Raw genomic sequence first — 26,878 nt, forward strand, 5'->3', positions numbered from 1 at the left:
ACGATTAAATTGTCATTCTAATTAGGCCTTTCCATTTTTCTTGTTCCCAAAACTATATCACTTAGTCTTAAAATTCAGCACCTGAGATATTAAGTCTCCGGTGTACATTTCTTGCTACTTGCATCAAATAATTGAAAGTGGAGATATCACATTTGAGAAAACTAGCAACTTCGTATCACAGCACACGGATATCTATGCTTCTATTCTTCAAAAGGGGCAAATATTTCTATCTCCGATAAACTGAAATGCAGAGGATAAAATCATACGCTCTATGATATATATAAGATATTCCAAGCATTAAATAATCGAGCACAAAGTTTGGTACACAATCCAATTTATAAGAAGTTACCAACAGCAAAACATCATAGTACTGCACCGAGGTCAAAGCAGTACAACTTCAAATTACAAAGACAAGAGTAGAAACAGCAAACACAGCCACATATGCGACATTTATTTTACATTGGAGTTATAGCATGCTTTCTCAGTAAGAGCAAATCTCTCACTTAGTAACAGATATAGTGCATAACTGAGAAGGATGAAGATCATGAGAAATCTCGGGCTCAACTAAGCCGGACAACTTCTGTCCTTGCATTTGGTTGCTGCTTTTCCAGGAGCATACTGCATACCACCCTATGAAAAAAATTCCTACTATTGTAAGGTACAGTGCACTGATCGGATTATACAATTCGGCAATCATGAGGATACTCCAAGAGAATAACATTACAGAGTGCATGCAAGTGAATTTTGCACGAAGAAGAAGAATCGAAGCAACAGCCGAAACAAGCACCATGTAGCTTAACAATTCAAGCATGGGAATAAGTATGGATCCAAAGCCATATTTTTTTAGTGGTTCCTGGGCAAGGAACATGAAGGCCGCCAAATGTTTTCTGAATAGTGGCAGGTGACATAGCAGGACAGATATATGAAGAGCCATAATAGTTGAAATTGCAAATGATGCCACTCGTATTGTAATTTCCTTATTCTTGTGTCGTGGAAATAAAAGGCGCGAAAACACGGTTTCCTTGCTTGCATTTATAGTTTCTTTGATGACACCCAATAAATAAAAAATTTCTAACTTGTTGATTTCCTTCTTCACTTGGTTCAGAGAAGGTGAAAAATCTGGGTTCTTGCTGCACAGATTGCTCCTTCCTGTGAACGATGATTTATAAACCCGTCCATAGCCACCATCACCCTTGAGAATAAAAGAAAGTTAGGAGGAGAATCCAGAAAGACATTTAAACCAAACAAGATTCACAATGATGCCGAAGGCTTATATAACCTTTGTTAGCATATAGCCATGCATCTATATACTTGCATCTTATAAAGACTGTTAGGATGAATATTTTTATGTCATATCTAACTCGAGTTATTAGTAAATATGTATTTCACATCTAGTAAGAATCAGCCACATGACATGTTTGATTTATTTATTTATTTATTTATGATTTTATCTTATCAAGCTCAGGTTACTACAACTGCATCTAAATGCTACTCTAATATAAACTACACAAGGCCTTCACCATATTCTGCTAAAAGAAATTATTCTGAGGTTATTTGTGGAGCTAAGAGAGTCCTCTACTTACCTTTTGTTTTTTGTTTTTTTTTTTTCTTAACACTTGTATTATGTAAGAATAGGACAAGTGAGCTACCAAACATTTTCTGTCTATTATTATTATCATACTGTTAAGAACATGCTGCCTCTGGTTGTTTTATTTCCAAACTTCATTTCTTTCATAGATTTTCTGTTACAAAATCATTACTGATTAGGTGACTATGATGAACATGGTTAAGAATAGTAGCGAGGAACAAAACAAAATCTGAGACAACTTGGCACAGACATCCTCGTAATATAAGGACACAATGAAGAAAGAAAACTACGGAGGAGAAAAAGGAGGATATGACCCTCCTCCTGCAATTTCAGTGAAAAACCTCTAAGAGAGGACAGCATGATCATGGTACAGCAGTTACTAAAATAAAGCTAAAAATGAACACAAAAACAGTAACAAAAAACGCATAAAAGTTTAGCGCACCATCTTCAGAGGATAGGAAAAGGAAGATTTTGCGAAAGATAACAAAACTTGGTCTTCAGCAGTGGGATTCAGGATTGGTTGGGCCATTGAACCAAGCATGGAAGATATTAGGGATGAAGTTGAGAGAGGGAATTCCAGATCAACAAGGACGATGAATTCGTTCATTCATTGAAGAAAAAGTTAAAAAACGCGTTTGCCGGCTTGATCTTGTTTGATTCTGATTAAAAAACAGAGTAAATGAAGAAAAAACACATCGCCATCTGATAAGAATAAGAGAAAGTAGAACACAAACCATAGAAATAACCGCATTCGGGGTCTGATCCTTTTACCTCAATATAAAATCGGTCCTCTTCTGAGTTCTGAATCTTTCAGAGTGTACTCAGTTTTTTGGCTTTCTAAAAAGAATAATGGAGTCAAGATTGATGATAATGAAGTCAGGGCATAATAACGAGGGATCACGTGCCAGTGTAAGCACTAGCCTGTTCTTCTGCTCTTGCTTATTAGTTATTCTCATCGCCATCAAAGTTGTAATTAATTTGCTGGAAATTCGGAGTCGTAGGAAAAAAAATTGCAACCAAGTCTGTAGAGTAGATAGTTGTTTGTTGCACAACTGATTTCATCTGTTCCCTCCCTGGCTCAAATGTTTTCTTTCTTAAACTATATTTCTGTTTAGTTGCTGCAGATTCCCAAGGCAATGTCTCTGGTTCGGCTAAGAGTTACTTTCCGTGCCTCAATTGTTTTAAAAAAGATTTGTTTTTAATTTTTTTTTTTACTTTTTAGTGTATTTGATAAATTTTTAAAAAGTTATAATTTTTTTGTTTTAAAAAATATTTAAAATCAAATTAACTTTATATTTTTAAAAGAATTTAATTTTGATGCACTATGAATGTATAATAATTTTATACGTGGATCTAATTACGTAACATATGAATAGTCATTTAAAAAAATGGATATAATTATGTAATTATGTGTTATATTGTGTATCAAACTCAAATTCTTTTTTAAAATTTTCAAAAAAAAAAAACTTAGAAAAAAAGCTCACCCCAAACAAAACTTAACTAATGCCAATTAATTTTTGGGTTGTTTTTGGTCCTGCTGGTTCATGGAGTTGGAGGTTTATTTTGAGCAATTGGGCGGCTTCGGCCCAGCGTATATCTCTCGGCATTTGCATTTGGATTCTATGCGGATCGGATTGGACAGCTTGACTAATTTGACACACAAAAAGTTTTAGTTTCCAGATACTACGCTTTGCATCCTCTTCTAGTCTGATCACATTCTCATCGTTATTGGATGAGACACAGACCTCATTTCTAGTCATGCAAATACTATATGTATTAATTCGAATCTCCATTTATTTTTTTCTTCTTTGTTAGACAAGCACAGACGCTGAAAATGTTGATCCTCTTACAACAAATATATCATCTGAGAAAGAATTTCTACATGCTCTATGGTCAGGGATGAACGGAATGGATCCTAAACTCCGCAGCGCTTTCTTGTTTGGAGCTGCTGTGTTCCAAGTTCATCAGTTGGCAAACATGATGAGCTCTGCCACCTTAGATTTCCAAGCTAGAAACTTATTTTCCGACACCGATCTGGATTTTGGAAAAGAATTTTTTACATTATTTCCGGAGATGGTACGTATCACGGCCTTCATTTGGTGTATTTTTCTAGAGGTGATCCTGCTCTGGCGTGTGCATCCTGCAGCTCAGTGTGCTCTTATGCTCCTCATGATGTATGCGCCGCTATATTATTTCGCTGATCTAGCACGCAAGGTTTCTGGGATTGGCGTAAATTGCAAGACATTCAAGATGCCGGCCTTATGGTTTGCTGCGGTAGGGGGTGTTGGCATCTCTTTGGTAGCCGGTTTGATGATTTTGGGGGTGGTGTATGGTGCATGGCTATACACACACAAGAGAGGACTGACAGTGAGGGAAGTAGTGATCAGTCCAAATGCCATAACACATACTCTGGACAATATATGATGACTCATACATCTTTGTATTGTGTGTAAACCTAACAACTTATTCTGTCTTGCTATAAGTTACTCATGTGTGATACTTCTTGATAAGATAATGCTTTATTTTTTGGTTCAATAAGTTAATGGTTTGATTATTCAGTGTTCACTATTCATTTATTTGGTACTCTCTTCATAGTAGTACGTATTCAATGGATGGAAGAGCACAAGAAGCTGTGGAATTCTGTTACCTATGGACTATATAGTACTGATATTCAGTCTTTAAAGGTAGGGGTTAATGTCCCTTACCATGGTATTTTCCTATTTCTCCATAAATTGCAATTGGAGAATTCAATCTTCACAAACCAGGGATGCAAAGTTATGGTATACTTATTGTTATTTATCTAGAGTCAAAATATAAGTGAATGACACTGTTTTCCATAGGATGCTCGAGACTTTCACTGTACACAAAAACTTAGCTAAATGAAGAAACATATGGTACTTGGGCTTCCAAGTTGTATTTGTCACATGACTTTACTGTGTCGTGTTGTTTGTGAGTAATGATAGGTGAACATAAAAGATATGGTCATAATCTCAATGAGTCTGAAATTTATGACCTAATTCAAGCTGTAAGTACTAATTCTGAATCATCTTATTTCTTATCTCAACCGAACCTACATTTTCATGAATCATAATTTTAAGAAAAGTATAATAATAGATTGCTTAATATGGTTAAATTATACTTGAAATTTCTATAATTTCACTCAATTTTCAATTAGGATAATATAAAAGCCGTCAATCAAGTCCTTATAATTAAAAAATTTGTAATCAAATTTCATTCACCTATTGATATCTTTGTCATGTTTATTATTATTATTTTTTTATCTCTATCAAAATGAAAGAATAGACTACAATGAATTCGGTACAATGATGTAAAAAGGCAATGCTGATGTGGGTAGAATGGGAAAGAAAAGGTAGTAGTAGTTTTAGCAATGGATTTAGAGAATCGCTACCTGTATGTTAAGAAAATAGTGTATGAGTTTCTTCTTTTTTTGGTAACACAGAAAATAAGATAATACCAACAAAATAATACCAACATTAATAAACGCGTTACCTTTAGCTGCAAGTGTATGTTTAGTAATGGAGAATACAAGTGTATGTTTAGCAATGGAGAATCAAATGCATCACGTCACTTTATACATGTTGAACTTTAGTTAAGTTTGGCTGAATCTATTGAGTCATCATGTCTTTTTATTTTTAACAAATAAAGGATAATTACCCAAATGAAGCCAGCAAACAATTAATTTAGATACTCGCACCCTTCCTGTTGAGTCATCATCTCTTTTTTTTTTTTTTGTCACCAATTATGTTTTTTTCTCTAACAAAGGTGAAATGACTATAATTATGAATCAAAGTTTAGTTTAAACGTTTTTAATGAGAAGATAAAAGGACAAACACATTTAATGTCACTTAAATGTTAAATGATTCATAAGCGTTCACTGGGTCAGTATTAAGCAATTCACACTTCACAACTTCACATTCCCACTCGAACAAATTATTAAGCAGGCACAAGTTTGGGAAGAGACATGGAACAAGCGGTGCAAGCTCACAAGAACTCAAGTAAAACGGTAAAACACCATTCCTTGCTTTATTCTTCTTCTGAGTTTTTATCTTGTTGCTTATCATCACCATGATCAAGGTTTTCAGTAGCAGTTACAGCTTGTGATTACTTTTTTTCTTGGTATACACTCGGGGAAGGCGTTCAAGTGTTCTAGAAACATTGGTGCATTATGTTCTGTTTCTTGCTACTTTGGAACTGTTGTGGAATAATAATAATATGGTTTACTCTTTACTGGTTTCTACCACACTATATTACGACTAAATTGACAAAAATATCACTTAGTCTTAAAATTCAGAAATGTATTAATTCGAACCTCCGTTTATTTTTTTTCTTCTTTGTTTAGACAAGCACAGACGCTGAAAATGTTGATCCTGTTACAACAAACATCTCATCTGGGAAAGGATTTCTACATTCTCTATGGTCAGAGATGAAAGAAATGGTTCCTAATCTCCGTTTTGCTATCTTGTCTTGGGCTGCTCTGACCCAAGGTCTTCACTTGGGACCCGCGAAGAGAGCTGCCACATTGGGTTTCCAAGCTGGAAACATTTCAGACACCGATCGGAATTATGTACAAGCACTTTTCACATTATTTCCGGAGATGGTAGATATGGCCACCTTCATTGGGTGTTTTATTCTAGGGGTGATCCTGTTCTGGCGTGAGCGTCCTGGAGAACGATGTGTTCTTATGCCCATAATCATGTATTCGCTGCTATATTATTTCGCTGATCTAGCAAGCAAGACTTCTGGGATTGCGGTAAATTGCAAGACATTCAAGATGCCGGCCATATGGTTTGTTGCCGTAGGGGGTGTTTGCGTCTCCTTTGTAATCTGTTTGAATAGTTTGGTGGTGGTCTATGCTACATGGCTATACAAATACATTAACAGGAGAATTCAAATGGTAAGTTAGTCTTGCATCTTCCAATCTTCACAAACCAGGGATGCAAAGTTATGATGTACTTATTGTTATTTATCTAGACTCAAAATATAAGTGAATCACTGTGTCTTTTGCATAGGATGCTTGAGACTTTCACTACGCAAAAACATAGCTGAATGAAGAAACATATGGTACTTCGGCTTCCAATTTGTATTTGTCACATGACTTTACTGTCGTGTTGTTTGTGAGTAATGATAGGTGTTAAGTATTTAGAATGAGATTCGAATGTTCAAAAACAAGTTATTTTGGTTTAACATTGAATGTTAATTTTTATAATGAGCTGAATTTTAAAACGAACTCTTCAGCTTATCTACATCTCTAGTGAATCAAGAAATATCCACATAGATACCTACCAAACTAGTTGAAATAAACTCAATTTGATATAAAATCAGCTATAGTTAAACAGGAATAAAATAAACCTTCAGAATAAATGAATGGAACGAAAAACAATCTAACGGTTTCTGCACTATGTGGTAATTCTCCGGAACCGTAATGAAACCGGATTCTCCAAGACAGCAACATGAATGCCATTCCAAACATCTGATTTGGTCGGAAGCTGAGCAATTTTCTCCAAGATTTCCATATCTTCAGATGGTATGGAACCGAAGACAGTGTATGCATTTTTCCATTCATTATGATTAGCCAGGCTGATGAAGAATTCTGGACCTGAACCAACCCATGCTACAGATCCTCTTCTTATGGTCGGACAATACTCTTTTGGGATATCCTTGAATGTAGAACCAATCGATTCAAATGTTCCTTGGATTAGCGCAAAAGGGGGGCCAAATGAAGCCTATATCAACATTCAAATCGATAAACACTGAATATGTTTCCGGTATCCATAAACCTCAAAAATCATCAGAATGATAAAGCACAATTTGTACAATTGTTAACATAATGAAATTTACCTTCTTAATGTGGTTTCCCTCTGAATCCCAAAAGCTACCTCGGCTCTCTGAACGATAAATCTGGCATCCAATGCAGTGAGGCAATGCCAACAACTCAAGAATGTAGGAGGCAGATTGGGGAGCACAGTCGGGAAAAAGCTGTAGCATAGAGAGTTGATAAGAGTCAATTCACTAAATGGAAGACGTGTTCAGCATCCTGAACACAACCAAGGTGAAAGAGTGCAATGAATGTCAGATACATGATGACGTAAACATGTGTAGAATACTCACTTTTATACGTAGAATTCCGTAGTCAGTTTCCAGACCAACAATTCCCTAAAAGTACAAACATACAAGCAACAGATAAATATACAGCTGAAAGACATACATTTAAGACAGTAAGAGCACAAGATACAATATAGTGGAAACAGATTATCAGCATATTTTGTCATAAACATAAGGCGTGGATTATATATCAAAAAGATTTCTAACAGAAATGAGATGTATCATAATAATGTGAAGACTTTAAGATTATGAAAAAGAAACAATTTATACATACTCAGTTATGATAATTAAGTGACTCTTCTCTTCTAGTTCTAGATCACAGAAGAAAACAAATTAAATAAATGTACACTAGCTCCAGTAGGCTCAGAGTACTTATGCTAAGGAGGATTCCTTATCCCCCTTGGCTTTGTAGTCATTTTCACTTTGTTCAGTAAATTTCTTCTTATATAATTTTTTAAACCATGAAAATTTGATAAAGATAGATATCTCAGATTAGTATGCGCAGTACCAACTAATCACATCATATAGCAATCCTACCTCTCCCTTATCAAAGACTAAACCAGAAGTCCACATCACTTTATCTCCCAAGTCTCGTCGTTCAGGGTTTAATGCATCCTTCTGTCTTTTTAACCAACACTGAAACGAGAGTAGGTAACACAAACGTATTAGGAAAAGTGCATTAAAACTCTAAGCCTCAAATACAGGAATATCTCATCCTTAGACCTTAAAGAGTTGTTCATCTGAAGTAATAGTATGCTAAACCTACTAAAATTGTATGTCTTTATAATGAAGCCACTATGATGCCCAATCAAAATTCCAAAATATAAATCATAATCCCTTAATAAGACAGAAAAATAAAATAAAATCATACACATCTTTTTGGTCAACTGGAAGCTACATAACAGCAGCTACTCTATACACCTCATGAATACCAACCCAACCAGTTTCAAATGGGATGCAATTGAAAGAGTCCCAGGCTGGAACCTGGATCTTGATATGGTGCGTAATTCCATTAAGAAATGCTTAATTATGACAAAATAAACATTCTTGATATGATCTAGAAAACTGAAAAAAATATGAATTTTTATATGTAAGACAGTTAAAAAGAGACTATTAAGTATTTGCATCAACCAACCAACTTTGTCAAATGCTACATGATAATAGACAGACAGGTACATTATACTAGCTGTCAGTCAAAGGTTCTCAAAATCATCAGTTCCAGTTACCTAAACAAAATTAACTGACCAATCAAATAAGTGGATCAACCAATGTAGGCCACCAAGTATGATTCTACTAACATGATTGTGCTCATGCATGAGGTATAAAAAAAGGACACTAAACGTAAACCTGGATGCTAGATACATCATATTATTCCATTTTTTTTCCTTTTCATTAGCATATTATCAACATCTATGATAGGTACAGAATTCAATAGTACTAAGCTAACAAAAATGCAGAATTCATAGCAATACCTCACCAAATCTAGGTCCACATGCATCTCTATCACCACAAAACACCCATGAATTACACAAACAAGCTCCACCATCACCTCTACACATCCTCTTACAAGCCATGCAACATTCCTTAGAAGAATTTACCCTAAAATCACTACCCCATTTAACGGCATCACCCCATAGCTCCAAATGCTTAACCCCATCACAACATGGCCTTTCTTCTTCTTCTCCTCCTTCTTCATGGTTCAGCAAATCGTCAACCCCATCAACATGCTCCATTGAAGAAAGAGATGCAGTAGTGTTGTTGGGACTGAAAACCACAGTGAGAAACAGGTATACCGCCAAGCAGGAGATTGCACCCATCAGGAAGAGGGACAAAATGGTAAATTTACCGAAACCTGAGTCGTTTTGCCGACGACCCATTTCAGATTATGGTGCAAACTTTTCAACAACAGAGGAAATTGGGTTGTGGATTTTCGTTCTCTTCTTCTTCCTTTTGGATTGAGGCAGAATTTTTCTATGATTTGGGGAACGGAGGATCGTGAAGAAACGAGAACAAGAGCAACCACATTTGCAGGATTTCATGATGAACTTGGCAACTAAACTCCAAGCTGATTGCTTTCTTAACAAAAATAGCGACCCATTTTCCACTTTTGCCTTTTTTTTTTTCACTTTTTCCCCAAACAGATTAACTAATTCCCCAAAATAGACCCTCAGATTGAACCCCTGCACCAATTTCACCCTGAGTTTCCAATTGTACCATTTTGGTCTTTGAGATTGTACTCCGGACTCTATAAATAATTAACGTCAGACTCATTGGATTCATTATATAAAAGACGATACAGCATTATGTTCTGTTTCTTGTTACTTTAGAACTGTTGTGGAATAATATGGTTTACTCTTTACTGGTTTCTACCACACTATATTACGACTAAATTGTCATTCTAATTAGGCCTTTCCATTTTTCTTGTTCCCAAAACTATATCACTTACTCTTAAAATTCAGCACCTCAGATATTAAGTCTCCGGTGTACATTTCTTGCTACTTGCATCAAATAATTGAAAGTCGAGATATCACATTTGAGAAAACTTAGCAACTTCGTATCACAGCACACGGATATCTATGCTTCTATTCTTCATAAGGGGTAAATATTTCTATCTCCCATCAACTGAAATCAGAGGATAAACTTATACGCTCTATGACAAAGTTTGGTACACAATCCAACTTATAAGAAGTTACCAACAGCAAAACATCATAGTACTGCACCGAGGTCAAAGCAGTACAACTTCAAATTAAGAAGACAAGTGTAGAAACAGCAAACACAGCCACATATGCGACATTTATTTTACATTGGAGGTATAGCATGCTTTCTCAGTAAGAGCAAGTCTCTCACTTAGTAACACATATAGTGCATAATTCAAAGTGAGAAGGATGAAGATCATGAGAAATCTCGGGCTCAACTGAGCCAGACAACTTCTGTCCTTGCATTTGATTGCTGCTTTTTCAGGAGCATACTGCATACCACCCTATGAAAAAATTTCCTAGTATTGTAAGGTACAGTGCACTGATCGGATTATCCAATTCGGCAATCATGAGGATGCTCCAAGAGAAGAACATTACAGAGTGCATGCAAGGGAATTTTGCACGAAGAAGAAGAACTGAAGCAACAGCCGAAACAAGCACCATGTAGCTTAACAATTCAAGCATGGGAATAAGTATGGATCGGAAGCCATATTTTTTTAGTGGTTCCTGGGCAAGGAACATGAAATCTGGCAAATGTTTGCTGAATAGTGGCAGGTGACATAGCAGGAGAGATATATGAAGAGCCATAATAGTCGAAATTGCAAATGATGCCACTCGTATTGTAATTTCCTTATTCTTGTGTCGCGGAAATAAAAGGCGCGAAAACACAGTTTCCTTGCTTGCACATCGGGTTTCTTCGTTGACACCCAATAAATAAAAATATTTTAAGCCGTCGATTTCCAGTATCTTCACTTGGTTCAGAGAAGGTGAAAAATCTGGGTTCTTGCTGCACAGATTACTACTTGCAGTGTGCTGTAATAAAGACTTGTAGACTAATCCATAGCCGCCTTCACCCTTGAGAATAAAAGAAAGTTAGGAGGAGAATCCAGAAAGACATTAAAACCAAACAAGTTTCACGATCCTGCCGAAGGCCTATATATTGTTAGCATGTAGCCATGTAGATACATACTTGCTCTTATAAGGACTATTAGCATAAATATTTTTATGTCATGTCTAACTCGGGTTATTAGCAAATATGCATTTTGCTTCTAGTAAGAATCAGCCACATAACATGTTTGGTTTTTTTTTTTTTTTTTTTTTAATTTTATTTATGATTTTATCTTACAAGCTCAGCTTACTACAACTGCATCTAAATGCTACTCTAATATAAAATAGACAAGGCCTTCACCATATTCTGCTAAAAGAAATTATCTAAGGCTATTTGTGGAGCTAAAAGAGTCCTCTACTTACCTTTTTTTAACACTTGTATTATGTAAGATCAGGACAAGTGAGTTACCAAAGATTTCATCTGTACTATTATTATCATACTTTTCAGAACATGCTATCCTAGTTGTTTTGTTTCCAAACTTCATTTCTTCTTCGAAGATTGTTTAAATCATACGCACACATATATGATTAGGTTTATTCACATGAAGATGAAGATGGTTAGAATGGTAGCATTCAATTTGAGTGAGAGAGGATATCATAATCACCGTACATAAGTTACTAAAAAGCAAAAACTGACCAAGAAAAAGATACTAAAGCCTGGTTTTGTTTCATCATTTATGTTATTATTGATTAATCTTCTCTAGAAGATTCTCCTCCCATCAAGTTAGTTCCTCTATTAGCCTTTTCTTCTATTTTTTTTTAAATTTTATTAGTTCCTTTTGCGTTCTCTCAAGAATTTTAAGTGCAATGGAGTTTTTTTTAATTAAAAAATTTTACATTTTTCTCATATTTTAATTTGTTGATTTTATTTTTATTCCTTCTTTCCCTTAAAAAAGAAGTTTGTGGCATTTGTTGTGGAATGTGGAGGGGATTACCGAATCATTTTTGTGAAAAATAAATAGAATTATTTCAACAAGAGAAGGAGAGTTCTAACTTCTAATGGCGTTGGAATGGTCAAGGAGATCATCTTTCTAAATGTGGTCAAATCCAAAGTCTATGCCCCTCGACAAGGATTCTGACAAAACCGCACAAGAAGAAGATGGCTAGCTAGGATGAGGAAGGTGAAAAGGTTAAATCATGATCAATTAACATAGATTTTATATTAATTTTCAAACTTTTTGTTCTTGGTTTGTTTTCTGAATGGCCGAATTTGGCTTTGGCAGTTGTTGGTCAGAACCTCGCATTTTTTAGTTCAATTAAATGAAGCTAAAAGTTAGGCTTATATAAAACATTTATGGTCGTCTTCTTCCTTTTTTTTAATTTCTTTTTTGTTTAAGTTTGAATTAAATAAATATTAGAGAAATTCATATATATTCGATACCTAACTAGGGGTGTTCATGGATCGGATCGTATCCATAAATTCGCGGTAAATATCAGCATCCGATCCGAAAATTGCGGATACGATCCACATTCTTTACGGATCGGATCGCGGATATCTGTTTTGCATCTGCATATCCGATCCGCGGATCCGCACAATAATAATTAAAAAAAAATAAATATACATATATTTGGTATTATATTTACTTGTTTGCATGTTTTAGTTAGTAGTTATTATTCATATATTGTTTTATTTTATTTTTGTTATTTAGGAAAAGTTTGATTAGGAATAAATAGGTTTAAAAGTGTGAAAGAAATATTTTTATTGAATTTCTTTTATATAGAAATATGATTAAAAAGAAAAGGTTCAATTATACGGATATACCCGATGTCCGATCCGATCCGCAAATATGTGGATCGGATCTAATACTAAAAAACACGGATATTATATCAGATCCGATTCGACCATACCAAATCCGATCCGCGTACAGCACTATACCTGTCACCAAATAAAAATATATATTCGCTACCTTAATATTTTAAATTTTAGATTAAGAAAAGGTGGTTAATCTACTTTGTGAATTCTCACTTAATTTATTAATTTAAAACTCTTACAGTTTTTGAACTCTTAATAATAGCTTTATCCAATAAGTGATATTAAAACTAATAATTTTGTTTCCCGTTTTTGGATTCATGTAGCTAGGTTTATGACTCGCTTGGACCTTTCTTTACTGAAAGCTCTTCAATGGTTAGAAGAGTCAACCCGGAAATAAATAGAGCTATGCTTGGAAGAGACACTTCAATGCTCGAATCGGCAAGTGTATTTTGAATTTATCTGAAATGAAGTAAATCAATCATACCTGCAGGGGTAGTAAATCGACGTTTCTGATAATATTTGGATATAATTTTATAGATGTTGATTAATGCATGGGAGCTTATTGAATTCCTAAATTTCTTTGGGCATAAAATATTAAGACAAGTAAAAACATAATTTCTTTTTGTCAGGTAAGGAACGATAAGTCTGTTTATAATCCTGGAAATATGAATTTGGGAAGCACCTCAATAGAGAAAGGCCAGAGCTGGAAAACATTTCTTGATTATGCATGTTCGAGGATGAGTAATATATTTCCTTTCTTATCAGTTGGAACACATAAGGAGCAAGCAATTTAGTTTCCAACTTAGAGGAACATCACACACTCAGCTAAGTTTTGAGGAAGCATTTCCTCTGTTCCTTCCAGATATCTTAATCATCTTCATGTTCATCATCTGTGTTTTCATAGCTTTCATCCTGCTTTTGCTCGCTGATCTTGTGACTGGCTTGGTATCTGCGGCAGCATATTATTTCATAAAGGTTGCAATTGTAGTCCCCGGCGTTGAAAGTGTTATTGGCTAGTTTGAATTTCAAAGCTGTTTTTGGTTTTAAACCATACACTTCTTGAGAAGGAAGGGTTAGAAAGAAGGGTGTATCGGCAAAGAAATGGTTTCTGTACAGTCGGTGTGTTTAGAACAATAAGATTCCAAGTTTGTAATAGAACCATGCAAATGTTCTAGTGCTTTGAAAATTGCTAAATGATGGTTTATCCTTTCCAGTCTCAATAGGGCTAACGCATGATTCAAACCTGGAAGCATGTTCGTTTTGTTGTGCTTGCTTCAGTATTGATGGTTTATCCTTACATACAGTTGCAGAGGAGTGGTGTGATTGATAGTGTCAACAGTAAAGTTAGATTGTCCAATCATGTAATTGCATCTTCCTGGTCTGAAACAATGTAATAGCACATGCTCTGGAAAATGTATAACTCCGGGAGCTGCATCTTGCTGCTTATTAATCATTGGAGTCGGAATTGGCCCATTAATATCTTATATACAATCTTCCTAGCTGTGGCATGTTTGTGCCATTATTGGAATTTCAATAGTGAAGTTAAATTGAATTAAGCCAAATACTTTGGACGAAACAGTTGAATTTCACTATTTACATAAGTACAAGAGGGTAGGATTAGCTTTCTTTAAAAACCAAAACTTTATCAAACATGTCACGGCCCAAAATGAGCCATGACCGGTGCTCAGGAATATAATCCCCAAGCAAGTCTAACCGACTCAAATATAAGTTGAATAAGAAAATTACAAATATTTTAAATAAATTTACAATGTCTAAAATGAATAATTACGTATTTTTAACAAACAAAAAAAAATAAAATAAATATGGGTGGATCCTGCCTGTGACATATGGAGCAGATGACGTCTAAGAACTCAACAACGAATAGATACCCATTGCAGATCATTACTCTTGGATAGAAAAGCTCACATAATCAAATATTTATTCCTAAAAAATATTTTTAGAAAAACGGAGTGAGTTTTGCAACCCAGAGACTAGGCAGTACATCTATAATTCACATGAGACCATATAAACATAATTTTGGTTAGAAGATAATAATTTATATAAATAAGTGAATCAATAAGGGAGTTCTCATACAGAAATCAAATCAAAAGTCCACACTTGGGCAGCTCCACCTCTATGGGTAGCCCTTTCTTCGTGTGTCCTAACGGAATATCAGATCTAACGTGTGGCCTACACGTTAGGCTAGCAACACCCCTGCTAGCTGGAGTCTGAGTTAGATGCATCTAAGTTAACGTCATAACCGCCGTTAACTACGATTTTCTAATACGAGCCTCCCAAACCAATTCAAAACATATAATTTCAAATACAACAAACTTTGATCTTTCAATTATATAAGGTATCGAATCAAATCAAATCAAATCAGATAATACTTTTTCATCAGAAATATTTTCTCAACTCATAACTTCTTCAATCATAAATAATTTCAAATACATTTCACAATTTCAAAGTCAATAAGTACTAACAAATACTTCAATGTTTCAAAAGCATATTTTCAAGTAAAATCAAATGTTCTAAAATAATATAAAACTTCATCAAATATATATAGTCTCATGTAAAATTTCTAAGATATGAACTTCATAAAAATATTTTTTTCAATTATAATAAATTAATTATTCTAATCAAATCAAAGTTCTTCAACAATAATTTTGTAAATATAATTAAAAACTCAGAATAGCATAAACCAAAAAATATAATGGTTATAAATGTAAAGCCTACTCACAAATTGGTCCCAAGGGAGGAAACCGAACCAGAGTGCGAAGATAAAAGGTGAGGAAGGTTGAAGTAGAATGGAATGAAAGAGCACGAAATTCGGACCGAGGTAGTAGCAACAACTTCGATTTCTCACTGCAGCAACCTCAACAACAGCCCTAGTATCAATAACATAGATCAACCACAGTAACAATGGCAGCGAATCTAATAGCCTACAGTGGTTTAAAAACTGAGCAAAAACAGAAATAAACATCAAGCAGGATAGGACAGAGTCAATAATAGCACTTTATGGAAAGACAAGGCAGAACAAGATTAGTCTTACCAAAGAAAAAGAAAATAAGGGATGGAGCATCAGCAACTCCGGTGACCGCCCGACGTCAACGATGAAGGACACAATGGAACAGCGGTGGCGGCAGTTCCTCTCCTCTGACAGCGACTCCCACAGCAACACCACGAGCTCTGATGAACAGGGAGAGGCAGGGCTCAGCCCCCGGCGGAGCAGAGCAAGGGCAGAACGCGAAGCAGGCAGGCTCAACGGCGAGCTCCGGCGGTGGCAGTTGCTCGACGACGGCGTAAGAGCTCCTCCCTCCTCCACATACCTATTTCTCCTTGGTCGACCCTCACGCTTGCCGCCGGAGCGACGACAATGACGGCAACGGCGTGACTCGACGGCAAAGGTTCCAATTGGCTCCAGAGGCAGGACGGTGCATGACGGTAATGGCGGTATATCTCCATTCTTCTCCGTCGCAATCTCGTGTGCGGGCTCATCTCTCTCTCTCCCCTGTGACAATGACGCGACAGCAATGCGGCGGCATGACCAAGCCTTGCCGTGCGGTCTCTCTTCTCCCTCCTCTCTTCTCTTCTTCCGTCTCCCTCTCCCTCTGTTTATTTCTATCTCTTTTCTTTCCTTCTTTGTGGTTCCAGAGACTGAGAAGCGTTGGTGTTAGCGTGTGTGTGTGTTAGGAGAGGGTTAGGGTTTAGAAAAAGGGGTAAAGGGTAGTTTAGGTATTTTCATAAAAATTAGGGGGTATATGTAAAATGTTTCAAAAAAAAACTTGAGATGTTACAAAACAGGACCATAGTGTTCTAAAGAAATATCAAGACATACTCTATTTAATATGATATCAGCTCTAGTTTGGTGCCTGAACATTTCTGCATTATATTTATTTCTTAAGAATAAATGAATAGAAGTCACTGTTCCAAGTAGGTTCTTCATTTTTTCCTTCTGCCCATTTTCCTCTTTGGTGCCGAAGGATTGAGGTGCCGAATTTGACGAAGAGGATAACCAAAATCCAGATCCAGATTCATTGAATTCTATTGGGTACCATTCTTTGTAGTTCTTAGTTCTGAGCACCGAGATTGATGATTTGTACAGCCATTCAAAAGTGATCAAGTTAGTCAGTTCAGAACTCAATCAACAAAACACGAAATGGACTTGTAATTGAAACTGTCATACCCTTTTTATATCAGACGTGGCTTCCTAGGCCAACGATGAATTCAAAGAAATGAAGTTTCCATGTAAAAGTAAAACTATGGGCATGACATGAAGTGAAATTTGATGTGAGGGGGATCTCTGATTGAAGCACCGCACAAAGTAAATCCGAAAGTCAAATATCAAGACTAACTTTTCAACTTGTACTAAAATCTCCTTAACTTCCTCCTCGAAATACTCTCACTTCATAATCTTCTTGACGTCGCCATGTCCTAAAACTAACGTATTGCTCGCTGTACCTAGAGATTACGCGTTAATCAATAGAATCTCGAGTTTACTCAAAGGAATAAAAAACTTAGGAAGAGAAGAACAAGCATCTCAGATGATGTTCGCAAGAATTCAGAAGGATGTGTAAGATCGCAATTAAACATGGATGTTCAGAAACAACGAAGTGTGCTAGAAAGAGAGTCCAATCACGTCTTAACAATGAAATATGAATCCAGAAATTTCGATAGAAACAATAAAAGAAAGATAGAGTATTAGGTCGAAACAAATTCAAGTTGAATAGGAGTGCATAGCTCACAAGAGATGACCACTAAAGTCGATGGCAATGTTCACAAAGATTTAAGAGAATGATTAAGAACACAATCAGGTAGGATATCCATCTACAACATATACAACTAAGAGAAAATCATTTCACAATCTCGAAAAAAGATATGAGACGAACATTTCAAAAGAAATTATAAAAGCATAAATACTATCACGTCAAACAAATTCAAGTTGAAACAAAAAGATGAAAGGTCCATGAATTGAAGATTAATAGGGGTCATATGCAAATATTTTCCCTCAAAAACCCTAGAGGACACTTAGGTGTACCATCAAGCAAGGATATGCATAAACAAAAAGACAAAATCAACAACAGAGAAAGCAAAGCAAAACACAAATTAAAAATATAACAACACATTCTAGAATAGGCAACTTAACCGTCATAAAAAATCGAAAACGGTAACTATCCCAAAAATTAGTATGCTTCTTTTTCCCTTTTTTTTTTTATAGAAACCTTCAAATAAGTACCTTTGAGATTATTATCATGACTTTGGACATTAAATAATTATGTCAATACAAATTTGATATCTCCTAACTCAAAATAGTAAATAGATTATGTAAAATATGACAAGAAATGCAATTGATCTCCTCGTTGTCCTTTAAGACAAAATTTACATATACATTTAGGTATTTAACTTATTATGGTCACTGTTGGTAAAATACAATAATGTGATTTCCTATAATCATGCAATTAGACTTAGTATTAAGTTACAAATAAATTCACATATCAAATAATGATAATAATAAAACTAAAATTTAAAGTATTGGCAATTAACACACTAAGGTCAGTTACCATAACTTTTTTTTTCTTTGCTTTGACATAACCCAAGCACATAGCAAAAGAATTTCAGAAAATTGGTATGGGATCATATTTCATGTAAAGATAAAACACCAAAAAGAGAATTCACCTTCATAAATAGTTCACTGAACTAAAGACAAACTCATATATATATATATATATATATATATATATATATATATATATATATATATATATATATATTGGATCTAAATATAAAAAAATATATCTCCGAAATTCTTGTCGTATCTTGAAAAATATATCATAAAAAAAAGAACCCCCTTTTTTTTATACAGTGTCTTTGACAAAATTACAACCCGACTAAGAAACACAAAAATAATCACTACATACAAATCAAGAAACTCATAAGTCCAATCAATCACAAAAGAAATTGACTTGTTACTTAGAAAATCCCAATGATCTCTATTAATATTAGTCATATAATCACATTTTGAGTTCAATCATAGTAAGAATTCACTCATCACTCTTCTCTTCATATACATTGTCCTGAGTTTCCATATATACAAATTGTAGGCTTGTAGCTTTTTAAAGAACATTTAGCTCATGCTGGATTTTATTATCTTGTTATCAGAATATAAAAAAATCAGTCAAAATGGCAAAATTAACATTAAGAATATTGTAATAAAATTGAGGTAAAAGTATCACTTAGATTATCAAAATCAAGGTACAAAACCTGGCAAGACAAATTGGGAAGGATGTAATTTCAATGTATTAGAAAGTATAGCAGATTTATTGGTGAATCTCTATTTTAAGTCAAAAGTTCTTGTCTTCTCTATGCCAAAAAAATTCACAAGAATAACATTTAAATATATACACAAAATACAAAAAGCAAAAAGCAACTGTATCACATGAATGACATGAGACATGATAAGTGTGGTTCGTCTCAATATTTTTGTTGTAAGAATTAATAACAAGAAAAGAAAAAAAGTTTTTTTTTCTTTTTTTTTTTTTGAATCGTAAATTTGGAACAAGAAAACAACCGAAAATCAGTAAACGAATTAGGAACTTGTGAGTAAAGGGTCTTCAGTGAAAATCCAAGCAAGCAAAGCATTGTAGGAGCACAAGGGTAAAACTTGCATTGATTAAAACAAAGGTCTATAAAGGAAGGAAGCTTGAACATTCAAAGCACTTTTCCATAAAATAAATAATGTTATAGTATTCAAAAATCAAACAAATAAAATGCATAAAAAGAGAGAACTAACTAACAAGTATAAGTTCAAAACTTTTGAAAGGTATTCAAAACAATGCTCAACTCGGGTGTTGAAAAACAACAAAAAATCTTAGATTTCAGAACATGATTGAAAAACAAATGAAAGAGGAAAGAAAGAACTTTTTCAGAATTCAATACAATATTCAGTACACAATAAACTAAACTGGTTTGAGTTATTTTTCACAGCAAGGTAAGAGTATTAATCCAAAGCAGCATCAACCAGTAGAAAAACGAAAAAGGAAAAGAAAAAATTTCTATGCACAAAATTCATGCCCCATAATTTGCATGCTATTTTGAGTTTTCTTACCATGAAAAATATGAAGCACTGTCAGTACAGAGCATAAGCAAAATGAGTCAAAGTTGAAATCCAAAAATTTTAGAATTAAAGGAATCATAAGATTGAAAAGGGAAGAACTTGAAGGTTCCCAGAAGAAATAGTGCCCTTGAAAGAAAAGCCACGTTCAACAAAGAAAACCATAGCAGAACAAATTATCAAATAAAAAGCTCAATCAAACTTTCAGATCGAAAAAGATCTTCAAATCAGCTAACACTTTATAAAAAAATTTGCCACACCTAAACAGAGAAAATTATAATTCCAATCTAGCAAACAAGAATAACACTCCATGCATATGTTTGTCACGTAGTTCTTCTACCTGAGCAACCGAATAACAGTTTTTTTTTTTAAATTTATTGATTCGAAAGAAAAAATCACGAGTGATTCAAAATTATGTTAACTTCAAAGATCATCAACATAAGAAGAACAAACTTGTTTTATCAAAATCCAGAAACAAGCGTCTCAATCAGTAGCTAAGTAAATCCATAATCCACAAATCTAAATACAATTCTATAACAGGAATAAGATAATAATTCACAGCAAAAACATATTGAATCTTCTAGATAATGGATGAAATCTTGAAATCAGAAACCATAGAAAACAACATGAATATGAAGAAGATTAAAGCAAATATTCACATAAACGAGGAATATTAGAACTTGCTACAAGGCAGGAATCGTGAACCAAAACCGAAACTAAAGTCATTGCAAAAGCAAGTTCAAGAAAAGCTACAAAATAATAACTCAAGGTTGGGTATAAAGAAGAGGAAAGAGGTGTCAAGAATCGACAGATGACTCGTGATGACAAGAACCAGAAGACAAGGATGACAAAAAGACAAGGATGACATTCCTATAGGCCTCTGATAGTGCCACAATTTGTACAAATAGGCGCGCTTTTATTTATACAATTGTGATCCTACCATAGGACACTTGCTCCATATTACACAGATTAAACCTAAGCTCTGATACCACTTTGTCACGGCCCAAAATGAGCCATGATCGGCGCTCAGGAATATAATCCCCAAGCAAGCCTAACCGACTCAAATATAAGTTGAATAAGAAAATTACAAATATTTTAAATAAATTTACAATGTCTAAAATGAATAATTACGTATTTTTAACAAACAAAAAAAAAATAAAATAAATATGGGTGGATCCTGCCTGTGACATATGGAGCAGATGACGTCTAAGAACTCAACAACGAATAGATACCCATTGCAGATCATTACTCTTGGATAGAAAAGCTCACATAATCAAATATTTATTCCTGAAAAATATTTTTAGAAAAACGGAGTGAGTTTTGCAACCCAGTGACTAGGCAGTACATCTATAATTCACATGAGACCATATAAACATAATTTTGGTTAGAAGATAATAATTTATATAAATAAGTGAATCAATAAGGGAGTTCTCATACAGAAATCAAATCAAAAGTCCACACTTGGGCAGCTCCATCTCTATGGGTAGCCCTTTCCTCGTGTGTCCTAACGGAATATCAGATCTAACGTGTGGCCTACACGTTAGGCTAGCAACACCCCTGCTAGCTGGAGTCTGAGTTAGATGCATCTAAGTTAACGTCATAACCGCCGTTAACTACGGTTTTCTAATACGAGCCTCCCAAACCAATTCAAAACATATAATTTCAAATACAACAAACTTTGATCTTTCAATTATATAAGGTATCGAATCAAATCAAATCAAATCAGATAATACTTTTTCATCAGAAATATTTTCTCAACTCATAACTTCTTCAATCATAAATAATTTCAAACACATTTCACAATTTCAAAGTCAATAAGTACAAACAAATACTTCAATGTTTCAAAAGTATATTTTCAAGTAAAATCAAATGTTCTAAAATAATATAAAACTTCATCAAATATATATAGTCTCATGTAAAATTTCTAAGATATGAACTTCATAAAAATATTTTTTTCAATTATAATAAATTAATTATTCTAATCAAATCAAAGTTCTTCAACAATAGTTTTGTAAATATAATTAAAAACTCAGAATAGCATAAACCAAAAAATATAACGGTTATAAATGTAAAGCCTACTCACAAATTGGTCCCAAGGGAGGAAACCAAACCAGAGTGCGAAGATAAAAGGTAAGGAAGGTTGAAGTAGAATGGAATGAAAGAGCACGAAATTCGGACCGAGGTAGTAGCAACAACTTCGATTTCTCACTGCAGCAACCTCAACAACAGCCCTAGTATCAATAACATAGATCAACCACAGTAACAATGGCAGCGAATCTAATAGCCTACAGTGGTTTAAAAACTGAGCAAAAACAGAAATAAACATCAAGCAGGATAGGACAGAGTCAATAATAGCGCTTTATGGCAAGACAAGGCAGAACAAGATTAGTCTTACCAAAGAAAAAGAAAATAAGGGATGGAGCATCAGCAACTCCGGTGACCGCCCGACGTTGACGATGAAGGACACAATGGAACAGCGGTGGCGACAGTTCCTCTCCTCTGACAGCGACTCCCACAGCAACACCACGAGCTCTGATGAACAGGGAGAGGAAGGGCTCAGCCCCCGGCGGAGCAGAGCAAGGGCAGAACGCGAAGCAGGCAGGCTCAACGGCGAGCTCCGGCGGTGGCAGTTGCTCGACGACGGCGTAACAGCTCCTCCCTCCTCCACATACCTATTTCTCCTTGGTCGACCCTCACGCTTGCCACCGGAGCGACGACAATGACGGCAACGGCGTGACTCGACGGCAAAGGTTCCAATTGGCTCCAGAGGCAGGACGGTGCATGACGGTAATGGCGGTATATCTCCATTCTTCTCCGTCGCAATCTCGTGTGCGGGCTCATCTCTCTCTCTCCCCTGTGACAATGACGCGACAGCAATGCGGCGGCATGACCAAGCCTTGCCGTGCGGTCTCTCTTCTCCCTCCTCTCTTCTCGTCTTCCGTCTCCCTCTCCCTCTGTTTATTTCTATCTCTTTTCTTTCCTTCTTTGTGGTTCCAGAGACTGAGAAGCGTTGGTGTTAGCGTGTGTGTGTGTTAGGAGAGGGTTAGGGTTTAGAAAAAGGGGTAAAGGGTAGTTTAGGTATTTTCATAAAAATTAGGGGGTATATGTAAAATGTTTCAAAAAAAAACTTGAGATGTTACAAAACAGGACCATAGTGTTCTAAAGAAATATCAAGACATACTCTATTTAATATGATATCAGCTCTAGTTTGGTGCCTGAACATTTCTGCATTATATTTATTTCTTAAGAATAAATGAATAGAAGTCACTGTTCCAAGTAGGTTCTTCATTTTTTCCTTCTGCCCATTTTCCTCTTTGGTGCCGAAGGATTGAGGTGCCGAATTTGACGAAGAGGATAACCAAAATCCAGATCCAGATTCATTGAATTCTATTGGGTACCATTCTTTGTAGTTCTTAGTTCTGAGCACCGAGATTGATGATTTGTACAGCCATTCAAAAGTGATCAAGTTAGTCAGTTCAGAACTCAATCAACAAAACACGAAACGAACTTGTAATTGAAACTGTCATACCCTTTTTATATCAGACGTGGCTTCCTAGGCCAACGATGAATTCAAAGAAATGAAGTTTCCATGTAAAAGTAAAACTATGGGCATGACATGAAGTGAAATTTGATGTGAGGGGGATCTCTGATTGAAGCACCGCACAAAATGGAGAAGAAATTAAACTGAACCAACCATCTCAGAAATTTAAGTGGTGATGATGACTTCATCATCTAGGTTTTTGATAGGGTGATAGATGTTCTAAACAAAAACAGTGAAATGGTATGTATATTGAATAGAGTAATTACGCCAGAAGTACAAGTTTAGAGTTCAAAAATAACTAAGAACAATCAGAAGGAAATCAAGCTCATCAGTGACTTGAGCTCTAAGAACAGAAACAAGATAGAGTTCTTCAGTGTAACAGTAATTGTGTCAAAATTGAAGGAAATAGGGAAATCAGAATCCACTGAATCTGATTGCAGCAGTAGGAAGAATCCATAACTTGAGAGATGGAAGTGGGAATCAGCACAGGAAAGGGAAGATAACATAATAGGAAAATAGAAGGGAAATTCTATGTAGCAGCTGAATGAGAGTGACCAAAGAAAGAGGGTTGAGAGAGAAGAAAGAAGAAAATACCACAATACGCCTAGTGCTTGAAATCCCTCAACAGCTTGCTATTTGATCGCTTTCTCACGCTTCTTCTGAGGCCCTGAATTTGAGGATCTGCTGCCATCTGTCCCGAGTTAGTTGCAACCTCTTTTGCTGACGTTGCAAGCCTCTCACTTCCTTCCTTGCATTTAGCTATACTCGTATCATTACTCTCCCCATCAAGACCAACCTTGTCCTCAAGGTTGAATTCTGGAAATAACTTGATGAATTGGACAGTATCCTCCCAAGAGTTATCTGTCAAACCATCCTGGCCCCATTGTACCAAGATTTGAGACACAACTTGATCACCCCTTTTAATTGAAAGAGTCTGCAGTATTTTGCAAGGTTCTAAAATCGGCCTTGCATCTGTAGTAGTTAACGGTAGAGGAAAATATGGTGAGGTTCCTTCACCCCGAAATGGTTTTAAGGCTGAGATATGAAACACATTATGAATACGTGCTTCCGGTGGCAACTCCAAACGGTATGCCACATTACTCAACTTCTTTGCTATAGGGAATGGTCCAAAATATCTTAATCCAATCTTTTGATGCTTTTTTAAAGCCACTGACTGCTGGCGATAGGGCTGCAGCTTAACCAGCACTAAATCTCCTTCACTAAATTCATAATGTCTTCTACTCTTGTCAGCAACCTGCTTCATATACTGTTGTGATCTTTCCAAATTAAACTTTAATGTATCCAGCAGTTGATCACGGTCCTCCAACAGCTCTTGTAGGGAGGAATCATCTTGAGCTGAAAACTCATAGCGAGCTAACGTAGGAGGTTCTCGGCCATACAATGCCTTAAATGGAGTCATTTTGATGCTGCTGTGCCAAGAAGTATTATACCAATATTCTGCCCATGGAAGAAGAGTAACCCAACGCTTTGGATTATCAGAACAAAAGCAACGTAGATACATCTCCAATGTCCTATTACAGACCCCATTCTGCTCATCCGTTTGTGGATGATAAGCGGAACTCATTGCTAATGTAGTTCCTTGACTTCGAAATAGATGCTGCCAGAATTTGCTGATGAAAACCCGGTCTCGATCAGAAACAATAGAACTTGGAAAACCATGAAGCTTAACCACATTGTTGATGAATATATCTGCCACTGATTTGCTATTGAAATCATGTTTTAAAGGGATAAAATGAGCGTATTTGGTTAGTCTATCAACTACCATCATAATTACTGAATTCCCTGCTGCCAGTGGTAATGCAGTGATAAAATCCATTGCAATATCCTCCCAAACCTGTGAGGGAATTGGTAATGGTTTGAGTAACCCCGCCGGGGCCTTGGTGTCCACCTTAGCTTGCTGACAAACACAACAGTTTAGAACATAACGCCTAATGTCTCGCTGCATGTTGGGCCAATAGAAGATTGCACAAATTCGCTCCACGGTCTTTGCTATGTCAGCATGACCTCCAATAACACTATCATGGTACTCATGCAAAATTTTAGGTATCAAAGAGCTATTTGTAGGTATCACCAATCTGTTCCTCCACAAAAGAAGGTCATTATGGACTGAGTAATTTAAATCTCCCAAAGTGTGATTACTACACTTTTCTATCAGTACTTGAAGATCAGGATTTTGAGCTAAATCCTCCTTCAACTGCCTCAGCCAATCAGCTCGTGGTGCAGACCAAGCCCCAAGGAAACTCCTCGAAAGGGCATCTGCAGCCACATTCTCCGCACCAGATTTGTAGTGAATCTCGAAGTCATATCCCAATAGCTTGTGCATCCATTTGTGTTGTTATGGAGTGTGTAGGTCCTGCTCAAGCAGCGCCTTAAGGCTCTGATGATCTGTACGCAATACAAATTTCTTTCCTAGTAAATAATGTCGAAATTTCGCCAATGCTTCAGTGATGGCATAAAATTCCCGAACATAAGCTAACTGTTTCTGCAGAGTTGGGGGAAGCTTCTTGGAAAAGAATGCTATTGGGTGTTTTTACTGCAATAGAACTGCACCTATTCCCGAACCCGAGGCATCAGTTTCAACCTCAAATGGTAGATCAAAATTGGGCAATTGCAGCACAGGTTTTGAGCATATAGCCTTTTGAAGTTGAGTGAAAGCCTTAGAAGCTTCTGTACTCCATACAAAAGCATCCTTCTTTAGCAGATCTGTTAAAGGGGAAGCCAAGGAAGCGTAGCCTTTAATGAATCTTCTGTAGTATCCAGTAAGGCCAAGGAACCCTCTAAGTTGTTTAACATTGGTGGGCTGTGGCCAATCCATAACAGCCTGCACTTTAGCCATTTCCATATGTACTCCACCTCCCCTTATCGTATGTCCCAAGTAATCCACTTCGGATGAGCCAAAAATACACTTGGATAGTTTGGCAAAGAGAGACTCCTGTTGCAACAGCTTTAAGACCACTTCCAAGTGCTCAATATGCTTAGTAAAGCCATCACTATAGATTAGTATATCATCAAAGAAGACAAGCACAAATTTTCGAAGGTAAGGCTTAAACACCTCATTCATTAAGCTCTGAAATGTAGCAGGAGCATTGGTGAGGCCGAATGGCATAACCAACCATTCATATAATCCTTGATGAGTCCGAAAAGCAGTCTTGAATCT

At 35.8% G+C, this 26,878-nt stretch overlaps 2 protein-coding genes and 2 long non-coding RNA genes across 4 annotated transcripts; 1 reads left to right on the top strand and 3 right to left on the bottom strand.

Moving 5' to 3' along the window:
- Nucleotides 1–252: 252 nt before the first annotated feature.
- Nucleotides 253–2,499, bottom strand: LOC112744343 (uncharacterized). The gene is made up of 3 exons (XR_011871436.1): nucleotides 2,360–2,499; nucleotides 2,031–2,247; nucleotides 253–1,192 (listed from the first exon to the last, which is right to left on the bottom strand). It is a non-coding gene; the product is annotated as an uncharacterized lncRNA (long non-coding RNA).
- A 2,728-nt stretch (nucleotides 2,500–5,227) lies between these two features.
- On the top strand, nucleotides 5,228–6,757 carry LOC112744345 (uncharacterized). Its single transcript, XR_011871437.1, has 2 exons — nucleotides 5,228–5,612; nucleotides 5,949–6,757. It is a non-coding gene; the product is annotated as an uncharacterized lncRNA (long non-coding RNA).
- An 8-nt stretch (nucleotides 6,758–6,765) lies between these two features.
- On the bottom strand, nucleotides 6,766–9,935 carry LOC112744344 (uncharacterized). Its single transcript, XM_025793939.3, has 5 exons — nucleotides 9,184–9,935; nucleotides 8,249–8,347; nucleotides 7,718–7,762; nucleotides 7,448–7,585; nucleotides 6,766–7,332 (listed from the first exon to the last, which is right to left on the bottom strand). The coding sequence occupies exons 1-5, from the start codon at nucleotides 9,586–9,588 to the stop codon at nucleotides 7,006–7,008; spliced, it is 1,014 nt and encodes a 337-aa protein (XP_025649724.1). The 5' UTR covers nucleotides 9,589–9,935; the 3' UTR covers nucleotides 6,766–7,005.
- Nucleotides 9,936–26,251: 16,316 nt separating this feature from the next.
- LOC140178755 (uncharacterized mitochondrial protein AtMg00860-like) lies at nucleotides 26,252–26,827 on the bottom strand. Its single transcript, XM_072215995.1, has one exon. The coding sequence runs from the start codon at nucleotides 26,825–26,827 to the stop codon at nucleotides 26,252–26,254; it is 576 nt and encodes a 191-aa protein (XP_072072096.1).
- Between the last annotated feature and the right edge of the window lie 51 nt (nucleotides 26,828–26,878).

The sequence above is a fragment of the Arachis hypogaea genome, chromosome 14, assembly GCF_003086295.3.
Source record: "Arachis hypogaea cultivar Tifrunner chromosome 14, arahy.Tifrunner.gnm2.J5K5, whole genome shotgun sequence".
Lineage (NCBI taxonomy): Eukaryota > Viridiplantae > Streptophyta > Magnoliopsida > Fabales > Fabaceae > Arachis > Arachis hypogaea.